The 14,678-nt window shown below is 39.0% G+C and overlaps 1 protein-coding gene across 4 annotated transcripts in view; it reads right to left on the bottom strand.

Annotated features, from left to right (window-relative positions):
* NBEA (neurobeachin) overlaps window positions 1-14,678 on the bottom strand; it is a 365,883-nt gene that overhangs the window by 280,686 nt on the left and 70,519 nt on the right. For all 4 annotated transcript variants that reach the window (XM_087894770.1, XM_087894771.1, XM_087894772.1 and 1 more), the window contains exons 23-24: window positions 4,527-4,744; window positions 19-172 (exon numbers count right to left, since the gene is read on the bottom strand). In XM_087894770.1, the coding sequence (XP_087750896.1) occupies window positions 19-172; window positions 4,527-4,744 (372 nt within the window). The remainder of the gene's footprint in view (window positions 1-18; window positions 173-4,526; window positions 4,745-14,678) is intronic.

The raw sequence follows: 14,678 nt of genomic DNA, 5'->3' as shown, positions 1-14,678 counted from the left end.
GGGAAATATTGTACTTACAGTTGGGGATGTTGCTGCAGACAACAGTGGCAGAATTCCTCCACAAGCAATAATAATATTATCTACCATTTGAGAAATGAGGTGGATTGTATTATGTACAAAAATAATATTTTCATTACTATTGACAAAGTCCATAACTGATTTTGTAGAATGACTATTAAAAGAAATGGAAAAGAAAGACTATAAGTAAAATTATAAAGACAGTTGCTACTGCAAAGATCAAAATCACAGAAATCAATCAAATTGAGAACCATTGAAAAACAATAAACAACACACATATATGTACCCATTTACAACATTTATCTCCTTTGTGATATCAAGTTACAAATATATATTGATCTAACAAGTCTCACAAGCTGACCAAAAACCATTTGTTGGAAACAAAATCCCTGAAGATCCTGTGCACTAAAGAACATATAGGAATGTTGCTGTAAAGGAATCCATGAAAGAGATTCTAAGAGGAATCAGAAAGAAAAACAGGCTTGCAAAATTCAAAGCTGCCAGCCTTTCAAGGTAGGCTTTATCAAGAAACAGATACAACAAGTAATACTAGAATTCGATTTCATTGTTCTTATAGTAACAAACTCTTGAAAGCCTGCAGTTCCCATCTTCCCCCACTTATACCATGGAGAATAAACATAAGTTTACTATGACTGTCTTTCTCACACTCCTCTTTACCCAGGGTTAAAGGAAGGAAACAGCTGAAGAAAACCTGCTATTTTTGAAGGAACAGCCTTGGCCACTGACAGATATGAGTGGAAGAGGCATAAGGCAAGAGATTTCCCTTTCCTTTGATGAAAGTTGGAGAACAGCTCCCAAGGCAGGTCTGAGTTTGTTTGCACAACAAAAGCTGGAGAGATTTTCAGCCTTTGAAAAGCTGCATACTCTTGAACAGACCATGTATGTTACTTTTTAGAAGTTAAAATCACGGTCTTATGTACTCAATTCTATAGAATTAGCAAAGCACAGAAACACTGGGCATCGTTCACATTTCTAGATGTCTGTTTTTGTAGGCTTCATCTGTATCCTGATTGTAGAGGTACAGTAACCCAAACAGTCCAACTGGGAAGATCAAATCCATATTTTTCTAAGCAAAAAGTCAATGTTCAGAAAAGACATGCAAAGCAGAGCTTCTGGGAAAAAAAATCAGTATATCGTTTATATATCAGTATATAATTGTCCAAAACATCAAAAATATTCACAAATCTGGAGAAGATTGATGGACAATTAATCAATTCAAATGGGCATTACTGTATATTTAAATTTACTATACATATAAAAATCTGTTAAATATTCATGACCTTTTTTCATTTTGATCAAATTATAGCACCTGTCAAATCCAATTTGGCAAATAAGCATGCCTTCCTAAGGTAATTCACCAGTTCTGAAGAGGCACTGGCTAATTGATCTCTAATGGTCATATGTTCAGGGGAGTGATAAAGGAAAGGATAGGGTACATGTAAATAGTACTACTGAGACTTTTGATATGGAAAGATATTGTGTCTTGCTCCCCATGGACATTACATCCAATTTATGCCCAATACTAGACATGAATATAACCTGTGATGCAGAATGACAAAAATTCCATATATTAATTTATTTTCAGCTGTAGAGGAATAGTGCATTGCAAAACAGGAGCAGCTCAAAGCAATTGCCTGGCAATTGTTTCCACAAGCTTGGCTTTCTCTAGTGTGAGCAATTCATATGATTTTCGTTGTTATACCAAAGTCTGAAGGAGTAGACAGCTATATTTCTACATCAGAGAATGTATAAAGAATAATAAGAATAATAAAGAGCACTTGCTTTTTGTCAGTTCTGTGACTTCTTAATTGTCTGAGAGCTTCTGTGCCAAGCTTATGGAAGTGGAGTCTAAGAAACTTCCTGAAATGAAGTTCTGGAGAGATTCAGACACTAGCTTGTTGTATGGCCTGCAGTTCAGTGGTGAGTTGCTACCGGTTTGGTCCGGATCTTGAGAACCGGTAGTAATGGCGGCTCCGCCCACCCGTCTGGACGTCATCATGGACACTCTGTGCATGCGCAGAAGCGCCACGAGCGAGCAAGCATAGGGAGCATGTGTGCATGCTCCCATTGCGAACTGGTAGCAAAAGTAAGTGGAACCCACCCCTGTTGCAGTTCCATGCTGCAGCAATATGTAACTGGCTCAGATTGTCTGTACTTTAACCATGTACATCTTAGTTAGGTATCCTAAGCTTCTACAATAGAAATACAAATTGAAATCACACATTCTCTTTATCTCTCCTGAGAACAGGGACCTCTTCACTGCACTTGTCCAGAACTGGAGGCCAAGGAGGCCACAAGAAAGGGTGATTGAGTCAAAGAAAGGTTGTGAATTCTCCCCAGATAGATAAAAAAGCCACAGAGGATGAGACTGGAGTGAAGAGAGGATGTAAAATTATTTCCTCTATGTCTCAATTCCTTCAGTCACCCTTTAATTAACACATTACTATTTTTTTATTTAAAACATTTATATAACCACACATCTTATAACCAACACTGTTGGAATAATTCTTCCAAATTTTCTGGTGTGTATCTGTTCATCAGCAAGTTTCCTTCTCAATCTGAGCAACTTCACTCTTATCCACATCTCTGGCATACAGCTGAAAATAAACTACATGTTCACAAACTCAGTTATGTTTAGGCTCACCTTTCGACTCTTCCAATTTGCTACTGATATCTTGGATAAGTTATCATAAGCAGCTCTAAAACTTTACATGAGAATTAAAATTATCCAATAGTAGATCATTATCCTCAATGAGGGACACAATCTGTTGTAACCCCATCTTTCAGTAGATTAAGAACAAAGGCAATCTTAGAGGTCTCTGTGATGAATTCCTCTGGCCAATTTCTCCATTAAAAATTAACATTGAATTGGGAGTCAGATACTGATCCTGAGCACCTCTCCCTTTCCCATTTGTTTTCCAGTAATTTCCATGAAAATGAAGCCACAAGTTATAGGACAGCTTCTGGTTGAAGCAAGTTTTTTTCCCCAATTGCTATGTTAGTTGTAGCATGGCACTGTGCATTGCATGGTGCAAGTCCATGATGTGATTTCACTTACTGTTGCTTGGAACAATGTCTTGACAACTCGTTCTATAGAAAGTGGGATGCCCAAGGATCTGTTGCCATCTTCAAGTTCTAAAAGCAAGGTTTGATGCCTCTGTGTTGAGAAATTTGTGAGGCTTACAAGTTTAATATCAGTCCTTTCAGATAAGCCAAACCAAGAAAAGGATTTCCAAGAATTCAACTTTATGGCTGTAGTGTATAATAACAGAATTTTGAAAGCCAAGTTTCTCTCTCCCATTTTACATTAAAAAAAAAGCAAAATGAGGTATTTTGATTTGAGTTCCATTCTCAAAAATGCTTCAATTTCTTGACTGTTTAGGCTTGTTCCTTCCTCCTGTCCTTAAAAGCTCTTTCATTCCTTTACCAAAGTAATCTCTAAATGCATTTTCAGCAATGCATAGATTAAAAACAAACATTCAAACTACAATCAAAAACAAAAAGAGACGCTCAGCATGGAAACAGCAAACACTGTAACAACAAACCAACACACACTGACCCCAGAGCCTGGGGGGAAAGTTAAAGCCTTAAAGGCTTTACAGATGACAACTAATACCTTGAATTGCACTCAGAATCCCACTATTAACCAGTACAGTTGACATACTATAGAATACCCCTAACTGCCCCTGGAATCACTACAAAATATTCCCTCTGCCCTTGCTGGCTGCTCAGGATATTGTGGTCAATGGTAGCGAATGGTACATTCCTCCTATTCAGCCTCCAATGGAACTTATCTGCTGTACAATGTTGTTTCCATCTCATGATGGAGCCTGAACCTAGATCAGGGCTGTCAAACTCACGGGCCACAGGCCGGATGCATCACACGCTGGCCACAGCTGCGCCCGGTTTAGCAAAGAGGGAAAAAAATGACAATATATCACGTGACGATGCCGTGACGATGCGAGTTTGACACCCCTGATCTAGATAATCAATTTCTTTAGGATCCTTATTTCCCACAACCCTCCTTCCAGAAAAAAGGTTGGAGGCAGAAATCTCATGCAGCAGAATGGAGAGACTGGTTTTAGAGAAAGTGTACAGCACGGATTCTATCAAGGCAGTTAGCATTAACCATACAGCAGAGTCCAGCTGTTCTCCTCATCCAAATGAGCCAGATTGGATATGAATCTAGCCTACAGGTGTCAAAGCTTATATCATAGAACAACCTATCCATTTTGTCAAGTTCCACAATTTCAAAAAAAAAAAAAGCATAGTTCTCTAGTTAAGTCTTTGCCTCACTTTTGCCTCACATAGTTCACTAGGTAAGACTTTGCCTCACTAGGTAAGACTTTGCCTCATGTAGTTCTGCCCAACTGGTATCTAGACCTCAGCAAGTAGACTTAGAATGCTAAAAAGAAACCCGTAAGGGTATTAAAGAAACCTGTATGTGTTTTACCACACTCATTATTAGAAAATGAATGGTCTCTTACCTTCTCCAAACATGCACATCAGTTTCTAAAGCAAATAGTAGATCAGTCAGTAATCTCTGGTGCATGGGGGACCATTTAAATTCTGGAATACGGAACATTGTTGTTCGTGGACCTGGGCTGAATTGTCGCCTCTGTTCTTCTGTCATTGGCATTCCTCGAAATCCCAAGTCAACACGCAAGTCTCTATCTTGTTGTGTAATAGAACGACCTTGCACAGCCTACATAAGCAGTAAATATTTGTTTTCATTTAAAATATGCAATGCAAAATCTGGCACAAAGTGCAATTCAAGTGTTATGGGGCAGAGATATTTAATTAAGCATATAGAGCAAAATTAGAAAGTCTTATTAAGGAAACTTTGTCCTACTTCCACATGTTTTGTTAGGTGAAATTGTTTAAATTTGCATGTTTTAATACCATTCCATTTGAAACAAAGTACAAAAGAGTTATGAATTATATAACAGTATAACTGAAAATACCCATTTTGTTTCACCAGCATGTGAAAAAAGCTTTAAAGTAAAATAATAACAAACGATAAAGAATAATGTATGTTTTATTTGTCACAGAAACAATTCAAATGTGAAATAAAAACATAATTTACTAGCTTACTTATATGGTTCTCAGATAGAAATAATTAACTCAATTAATTGTCTGAAGGATTTTACCAGCTACATCAGGTCATTTTTTATTTATTTCAGAGCTATTTATGTCCCCACATCCCAAGACTTCAGTTGGACCCAATACTACTAATAAGCAATACAGTAATTGAACAATAGCATTGCCCTGCAATAATTATTTTCCTGCTAGTAATCTGGCTGGGATAGGCAGAAGTGGCTGTTTGATAATGTTACAGATATTGTCCAGGATATAAGCTGTTCCGAGTAAAGCTGCCTTTTGCAATTGACTGATGGTGAATTTGTCAATGTCAGTGGTGTTCATTCCACGAAAATATATCCACACTTTAACACTAGATTACACTTTAATAAATATTTTAAAAGCATGTTTTAATTCTATTTTAAAATCACAAGGTTCTGTTCACAGTAAATCTCTTCATATTCCACCTTCAAACTCTTTTGGTAAGCGATTTTGTGTTTTATTCCAGCTGACATTTACGGTTGCTTTACAACAACACAATTAAATATGCAAGACAATAAAATTCCTACTACTGCTATATAGTATCAATGGACTCAAAATGAAGAATAAAAGTCAGGTCCCATTAAGTTCACCAGAAAACATTAATCTTCATTCATCAGTCGTTATTATCATTTGAAAGTAGTATGGACAAGCAGGGTACACACATACAGTACTAATTATTTAGGGAAAGTATTTTTATTATAAAAAGAGTTTGTTTTAATTACAAAAGAATGTATCAATTTCTTACTTACAATCAATTTGTCTATAATCCACTATTTCTATAGGTAGTTTTCATCTTTTTAACTCTTATTTTATTTTCCTGATTTCCTATTTAAGGGATGGCAAAGTAAGATGACATAATCAGTAGAATAACTGATTCTCTGACTTTCAAAATTCTTCTGTTATTGATGACCAAAATACAGGACTGAACTACTATAGGTAGTTTTCACTTACCAAGTCACAAGTGGGACCAACAACTCTGTCACTAAGAGATGTGGTCATTAAGCGTGATGCCATGTGACCACACTAATTTATGTCAGTTCTGGCTACAGTTCTTAAGCAAATCACTGCATGTCCTTAAGCATGATGTCACGTGACCACAATTTACGACTTCCTATTGAGTTCCCTGCTTGGCTTGGCTTCTCAGAAGCCACCTGTGAATGTCACAAGTGCCAATCACATGACCATGGGGTGCTATAACTGTCATAAATGCATTTGCATCACTTCTCAAGTGTCTGAATTGTAAACGTATCAGTGCAAGGATGCTGCAATGGTCACAACTTTAAAGAGTAGTCATAACTGTTGTTTTTTTAACACCATTGTAAATTCAAGCACTGAACAAATGCTTGGTGAGCGAGGCCTGCCTGTATCTAGCCTCACAGTTGAAAAGTTGCAACAATGTAGCATTATCTCATTATTAATGAGGCGGGAAGTGACGAGTGCCATCAGTATAAAACTACATAGTTTTTATTCTCAATTGTACATATTTCTATATACTAAATCTCTTCATGAGATTATACACGATCAACTTGAATATTTAGCTGTACTTTTACATCTCAAGGAAATTAAAGTTATTTATAAGTCTATTGAAGCCAGAAATGTTTCCAGTACAAATCATTTTCCACCGGGTGACATAAGACATGTACTACTTTGCCCTTTTCTCATTGGCATTTTATAACGATGCTTTTTAAAACCAGGCTTTTGTTACCTCCTTTAGTGGTATTTTTCAATTTCCTTTTAAGTACAGAACCATCAACAGGCAAGTAGCTCCAGAAAATTGTATCTCTGATTATTCATTTTACACAATGTGGTTTGACAAAAGATGAAGTTTATTAGATAACTAATTGACATTCTGAATGCATATTCAAACTACTAAAATCACTTGAATAGCCTTGTAGATTCATAAATGGTCTTTGCTATGGTACATTAGAAATTTCTGAAACCCATTATAGATTATTTATTTAGTACAATGCTATATTTTTTCTGCAGATAGTAAAATGAAATTTTCTCATATTTTGTAAAAATGCTTAATGGAAATCAAAGGAATCCTTTATTCACTCTCATTTTTAAATTAATATTGGATACTGTTTTTTTTTTCTTTTCTGAAATCATGAACAAATAAAGTACAATAGGGTGAGCTGCCAAAGCAGCTGCTGAATCTATTTTTTTCTTCTTCTCTAAAGTTTCAAGGCTGCAATGGTTTTTGATTTAATATCCATAAGTTTTATGTTTTATAAATAAAAATCCAATATACTTAAGTTTTAAGTCTTATAAATAAAAAGTCCAGTATGATTAAAATATGAATTTACTCAGAAATTTCAATTCAGCACCAATAATTATATTTATTTATTTTATTTGTTTTTATTTTATTTTATTTGTATACCGCCCTTCTCCAACAGGACTCAGGGCGGTGAACAGCCATGGTAAAACAAAACATATGAAATTTACAAGCAGTTTAAAAGACATTAAATAATTTTGTCCATCAATTTAAAACAACCCAGTTAAAACCAATTACAAATTAAAACCACAAGGATGGGATCAAGCCAGCCCGGCTAGATGAAATAGATGTGTTTTCAGGGTCCGACGAAAAGTCCAGAGGTCTGGTACCGTGCGTATCTCTGGGGGTAGGTCGTTCCAGAGGGCAGGTGCTGCCACAGAGAAGGCTCTCCCCCTGGGGGTCGCCAGCCGACATTGTCTGGCCAACGGCACCCTGAGGAGGCCCTCTCTGTGTGAGAGAACTGGCCGGTGGGAGGCTATTGGCAGCAGAAGGCGGTCTCGTAGATACCCCGGCCCTAAGCCATGGAGCGCTTTAAAGGTGGTCACCAACACCTTGAAGCGCACCCGGAAGACCACAGGAAGCCAGTGCAGCTCGCGCAGGAGAGGTGTCACATGGGAGTGCCCCGTCGCTCCCATAATCCCCCGTGCGGCCGCATTCTGGACCAACTGGAGCCTCCAGGTGCACCCCAAGGGGAGCCCCATGTAGAGAGCATTGCAGTAGTCCAGGCGGGAAGTGACGAGTGCCTGAGTGACCGTGCGTAGGGAATCCCGATCTAGAAAGGGACACAACTGGTGTTATCAGCCGGACCTGATAAAAAGCCCCCCTGGCCACAGCCGTCATATGCTCTTCTAAAGACAGCTGTGTATCCAGGAGGACACCCAAGTTGCGAGCCCTTTCCATGAGTGCCAAAGATTCACCCCCAATAACCAGCGATGGTACCAGCTGGCTATATCGGGACGCCGGAAGCCACAGCCACTCAGTCTTGGAAGGGTTGAGTCGGAGCCTGTTTCTCCCCATCCAGGCCCACACGGCCTCCAGGCACCGGGACATCACTTCAAGGGCATCGATGGGGTGGCCTGGGGTGGGGATGTACAGCTGAGTGTCATCAGCATACTGATGGAACTCCACCCCAAAGCCACGGATGATCTCACCCAGCGGCTTTACATAAATGTTGAATAGAAGAGGCGAGAAGACCGACCCTTGCAGCACCCCACAAACAAGGCACCTCGGGGTCAACCGCTGCCCCCCTGCCAACACAGATTGCGACCGGTCAGAGAGGTAGGAGGAGAACCACCGCAAAACGGTGCCCCCCACCCCCAACCCCTCCAACCGGTGCAATATGATACCATGGCCAATGGTATCAAAAGCCACTGAGAGATCTAACAGGACCAGGATAGAGGAGCAACCCCTATCCCGAGCCCTCCAGAGATCATCCACCAATGTGACCAATGCCGTTTCCGTGCTGTACCCAGGCCTGAAGCCGGACTGGAGCGGATCTAGATAGACAGCTTCATCCAGGTACTGTGGAAGCTGCCGCGCCACCACACTCTTAACAACCTTTGCAATAAAACAAAGGTTGGAGACTAGACGATAGTTAGCCAAAACAGCCGGATCCAGAGGGGGCTTCTTGAGGAGGGGCCTCACCACCACTTCTTTCAAGGCGGCCGGTAGGACACCCTCGCTCAAGGAAGCGTTAATAATCCTCTGGAGCCAGCCTCGTGTAACCTCCCGGGAAGCCATCACCAACCAGGAGGGATACGGGTCCAATAAACATGTGGTCGCGTTCAGCCGTCCCAGAATCCTGTCCATGTCCTTGGAAGCCACAGGATCGAACTCCTCCCAGATAACACTCTCAAGACCTGCCTCAGTCATCTCGTCTGGACTTACCCAGTCAGAGGCCAGGCCTTCCCGAATCTGGCAATCTTGTCATGCAGATACTGCACAAAATCCTCAGCTCGACCCTGCAAGGGATCATCCCGCGCTCCCAGATGGAGGAGGGAGCGGGTCACCCTAAACAGGGTGGCTGGGCAATTATCTGATGATGCAATAAGGGTGGCAAAATAGCTAGATTTTGCCAGTTTTAGGTAGGTCTTAATATGAGACCTCACCAGTGTTCGGTCGGATTCGGAATGGCTGGTCCTCCAACCACTCTCCAGGCGTCTTTTCCGGCGCTTCATCTCCCTCAGCTCCTCAGAGAACCAAGGAACTAGGTGAGTTCAGTGCCGGGTCAGAGGCCGCAAAGGCACGACGCGGTCCAAAGCCCCAGTGGCTGCACTGTCCCAGGCGGCCACCAGATAACGTTTCTTACTACGTTTCTATGGGGGATAGCCAAAAAGATTATTCTGGAAGAAAATAATCCTTTTTTTATAAGGAATGTCAGAGTCTGGGTTTTGTTGTTTACAGAGAAACTCCAAGTAATGAAACAGTAGAAGAGACAACGATCACTCCATGACTCCTGGAGGACAATGAAGAGAGCATCAGACTGAACATTTATTTGAGCCTCTATCTTACAGTGATAAGGATGGCCAAACATTCTTATTTTTTTCACCTTTATCATTAGGTAGCCATGTAGCAGCCATCTCTAGGGTGACACTGTCCTGGGAGTGGAAGAAAAAGGGGAAAAGGCAAAACAAAACTGGAGGGAAATGAGGGGGGAGATTAAACTGGACAGCGAAAAAGTGGGGAGGGAGAATACTTCTATTTAGGCATTTTAAAATAGATTATATTCACTAAGCAAACAGTTCCACCCAAGCAGTGGATCTTTAGATTAATCTTCAAAAGTACTTAGCTCTTCTGGAGGGAAGTCTGCAGGCATTTGAATATCCCCTCTATTTCATATTGTCAACAACATTCTTTAATTTCTTTACTGGAATTCTAGATACCCTGCCATCACCATTCACAGGAAATAATGAGTTAAAAAAAGCTAATCAGATGAGTTCCGATCTGATTAATAAGGTAAAAGAAAATATTTATAAGCAGTTGTCTCTCCTTGCTAACCACAATTAATATAGTGTTATCAGATTTTTACAAGTACCGTAAGTAATTCTAATGAAAGCCTAACTTGTCTATTCTTCATGTAGGAAACCTGCAGTTGTTAGGGGAAAAAAAACACTGACAGGCAGCTCCAGTGGGGGGAAAAATTGCATTTTGCCAAGTACAATGAGTTTTAAACATCTAATTTATTCAGTCCCCCAAAGTATTTGTACCAACATAATATATGCTTGAATTTCTGACTAGCTCTCAGCAAAAACCAATGCTGTTAAGATAGATAACTGCCTAGGTAAAAATAGAACTGTAAGCATTTTTTACTAGAGATATCTTTATAGGTAGATAAGAGAAATTGCACCTAGGCTTAACTATTAAGTTAGCAAGAATGAAAAATTCCTACATATATTTTTCAGAGATATGATTGATAGAAGTCCTTCTACCTTACTTTGGAAATATGAGTAGACAATGGTAAAGAGTCTAAGGAAAAATAGTGCTGATTAACTCTATTTCTGATTGTGACCTGAAACAAATATATTCAACCCGCCAATTCCAACCTCTCTTTGAAGAAATATTTGTTTGTTTGTTTGACACATTTTTGAACTGCTCATCTCCTCAGGGAGGGACTTTGGATGGTGTTTAATAAAATGTTAAAATATAAGGACAGTATATAAAATTAAAAAATTAGAAAATCTAGAATTTAAAAGGAGGCTGTTAGAAATTAGTTAAAAAGGCAAAGGGAGGGACTCAGGGTTCCAACTAGCTCCATGGAGGTCCATGGTGAAGAAAATGTTGAGAACCACTGGTCTAGTGGTTAAGGCATCAGATTATAAACCAAGAGACACTGATTTATAGTGATAAAGCTACTTCTAGGATATCCTAGAATGTGAATTCTACCATCAAATTAAAAACCAAGACTGTGAATTCTAGACCTGCCTTAGACATGAAAGGCAGCTTGGTTAATCTGGGCCCAGTCACAGTCTTTCACAACTCATCTCGCAGGGTTTTTATTTGGGAAAACAGGGGACAAAGAAGGATTAGGTATGTTTGCCGCCTTGAGTTTTTTATAAAAAATAATAAAGACAGAATGAAAAAATTTAAATATTTTTAAAGTGGGTCCTTAGGCAGCATCATGACAAATCAGAGTAAGAAACCAGGAAACTGTGAGTCTCGTTCCATTTTAGGCATAAAAGGTGGCTGGATGACTTTGGGACACTTACTCTCTCTCAGTCCAACTCACCTGTTGTCTTTGTGACAAAAATAGAGGTGTGCTGGCTGCCTTGCATTATTTATAAAAATAATAAAGGTAAAAATTTTAAAAATAAAAATGTCCTTTTTCAGAGGATTAAATTAAAAGCTTCTATCAGATCAATGTAGCTAGCACTGCAGAATTCCTCTGTTAGATAATTTTATGTTAAAGAAATTTTCTGTCAAATTATACAATAATATATTGATCAAATCTTAATCAAGATTAATCAAGTCTAAAGCCAACTTGATACTCATCTAGCACTTTCTCTTTGATCATCCAATATGCAGTTTCACATAAAGATTCAAAAATGGCTGTTTATATGCCATCAAGCTGGTGTCAACCTTTTAGTGCCACAAAGATAAAACTTTTTCCAGCATTATCTGTCCTCAATCTGGCCCTTAAAATTTATTTAGATTTAACAGAATTACTTGCAAATTAGCTGAGTTGTCTTTTTTTTTAAGTGTTTGTTTTAAAAAGATCCCACTGTTTAGAAATCTATAAAGGCTGATTAACATGGCCAGCACTGGCAATAATCAGTCAGGTTTTTATTTTAGAATTCTATAGGATAGAGTCCACCCCAGTATTTATTTCATTAGTGGAGTAAATTTGATAGTATCTAAACTAGACACAGGAGATCAATCAGAGAAAGAATCCAAAACTACTGCTGTCATATGCAATTCTCTAGCTGCAATGTTCAGTGACTCTAAAAAAATATGATCCATTTCTCTGAAGGGATTAAACTCCAATCCCAGATTTTGGAGCTGAAATGTCAACAAGGTACTAGAAAACAGTAGAATTTTCATCCAAGGTTGATCATATCCACATCAAATTCATGCATGGTCGATCATATCCACATAAATATTGGTTCCTTCATTTTTAGTATACTCTTATAGTTAGTTTTTTTTTAGCTCAGAATGTACAATATATTCTGAGAATTACATCTAGAGCTTCTACGTGCATTAACTAAGATTTGACCCAAGTGAGAGAGTTGGAGAAATTAGTGGTAGATTTCTGACCAGAAGTGACACTGGACATTAAGAGTTCCTACATGTAGGAGTAAATTAGGTAGTGCATCCCACTTTAAACAATCTAGGGGAGATACAAATAATGTTTCTGATTCTGAGTATCAGAAACATTATTTGCACCTCCCCTAGATTGTTTAAAGTGGGATGTTTGAGGTATATTAAAGAACTATCAAACTACTCAAAATTGCTCCATTTTATTGGAGAGTCATGAGCATGGGCAGACTCTTTCACATATTTATGGTCCTGCCTATATATTAAAGTGTTAAAAGTAAATCTTGCAATAAATGGGAAATTATCACTATCAGGACAGAAACTGACAGCTACTTTAAAATCAGTTCAACTGCTGGGCAATTTATCCAAAATATCATTAGCAGAGCCTTCAGAAATAGCATACAAATAAAGTATCTAAATTGTGGGGAACAAACAATGTTCTACCCCTTACTTATGATTCTGTAATACGTATTTTTTTTTAATTTAATTTGTATACTGCCCTTCTCCAACAGGACTCAGGGCGATGAACAGCCACGGTAAAACACAACATATAAAATTTAAAAACAGTTCAAAAAAAAACATTAAATAATTTTGGCCATCAATTTAAAACAACCCAATTAAAACCAATTACAAATTAAAACCACAAGGATGGGATCAAGCCAGCCCGGCTAGATGAAATAGATGTGTTTTCAGGGCCCGACAAAAAGTCCGGAGGTCTGGTATCATGCGTATCTCTGGGGGTAGGTCATTCCAGAGGGCAGGTGCCGCTACAGAGAAGGGTCTCCCCCTGGGGGTCGCCAGCCGACATTGTCTGGCCGATGGCATCTTGAGGAGGCCCTCTCTGTACGAGCGAACTGGCCGGTGGGAGGCTATTGGCGGCAGAAGACGGTCTCGTAGATACCCCGGCCCTAAGCCATGGAGCGCTTTAAAGGTGGTCACCAACACCTTGAAGCGCACCCGGAAGACCACAGGAAGCCAGTGCAGCTCGCGCAGGAGAGGTGTCACATGGGACAGCCTCGTCGCTCCCATAATCCCCCGCGCGGCCGCATTCTGGTATTGAGGAAAAAAACTGAATATAAAACAGTATGTTGCCCTTTCCCTGATACATGGGTACAATAGACATTATTTATGTTTGAGGGTAATAGTACAAGTAGAAGAGGGAGGATTTGGTGCCTTTGTAGGAATGTAGAATTTAAAGGGATCAGACCATAGCAGAAGCATCCCATAAAGTTATATAGTGTTACATTTACAACTATAAAGATAGAATTTACATTGCTTTATTTATCATTCCTATATAATATTTCTGTGGGCATGTAATCCTAACCTTGATTAGTTCAGGGGTCTTTTTCATTCTGGGGGCCAAAATCCCAATGATCAGTGAAGTTGCACGTGTCAATACAAGATGTTTTCTTATATTTATTTCCACTCTGATTGTTTAAAGTGGGGATTTTCACAACAAACAAATATTAATCATGCTGTGCCCCTTCTTCCCTAGAAAGTTAGTGTTCCCTCTGAATTGCCAACATTGAGCTGTTTGTTTAAATCTGAAAGGTCAAATTAAAGGTCAGTTTAGCCAAACTCCATTCTTCAGTATTAATCTCTTTGTCCTTAAAATCACAGGGTCTATCATATTAAAATGCCAGCAAAGGGAATTATTTATGGGGCCAAGCAAGACAGATAAATCAGATCTTTTTTATATTGATTTATTGGCTACTTTATTAGATATTGTTTATTGTTATTTTTATTTTGATCCTTGCCTGTTAATACATGAATATTTTTAAAAGATTTTTATTTTTTTCATATACAACAAAGCAGCAAACATACCTTATGCACCTTCCTCTTCCTATTTCCCCCACAACAATCCTGTGAAATGAATTGTGCTGAGATAGAGTGAATGACCCAAAATCATCCACCCAGTTTTTCATGCCTGAGCCAGGACTAGAAATCAGAGTTTCTTGGTTTCTAGGCCACCTCCTTAACCATTATACAAACT

The sequence above is a fragment of the Pantherophis guttatus genome, chromosome 5 (assembly GCF_059756535.1).
Source record: "Pantherophis guttatus breed Tessera chromosome 5, ASM5975653v1, whole genome shotgun sequence".
NCBI lineage: Eukaryota > Metazoa > Chordata > Lepidosauria > Squamata > Colubridae > Pantherophis > Pantherophis guttatus.
The sequence above is the reverse complement of the archived record's forward strand: the minus strand, read 5'-3'. Positions and strand labels throughout refer to the sequence as shown.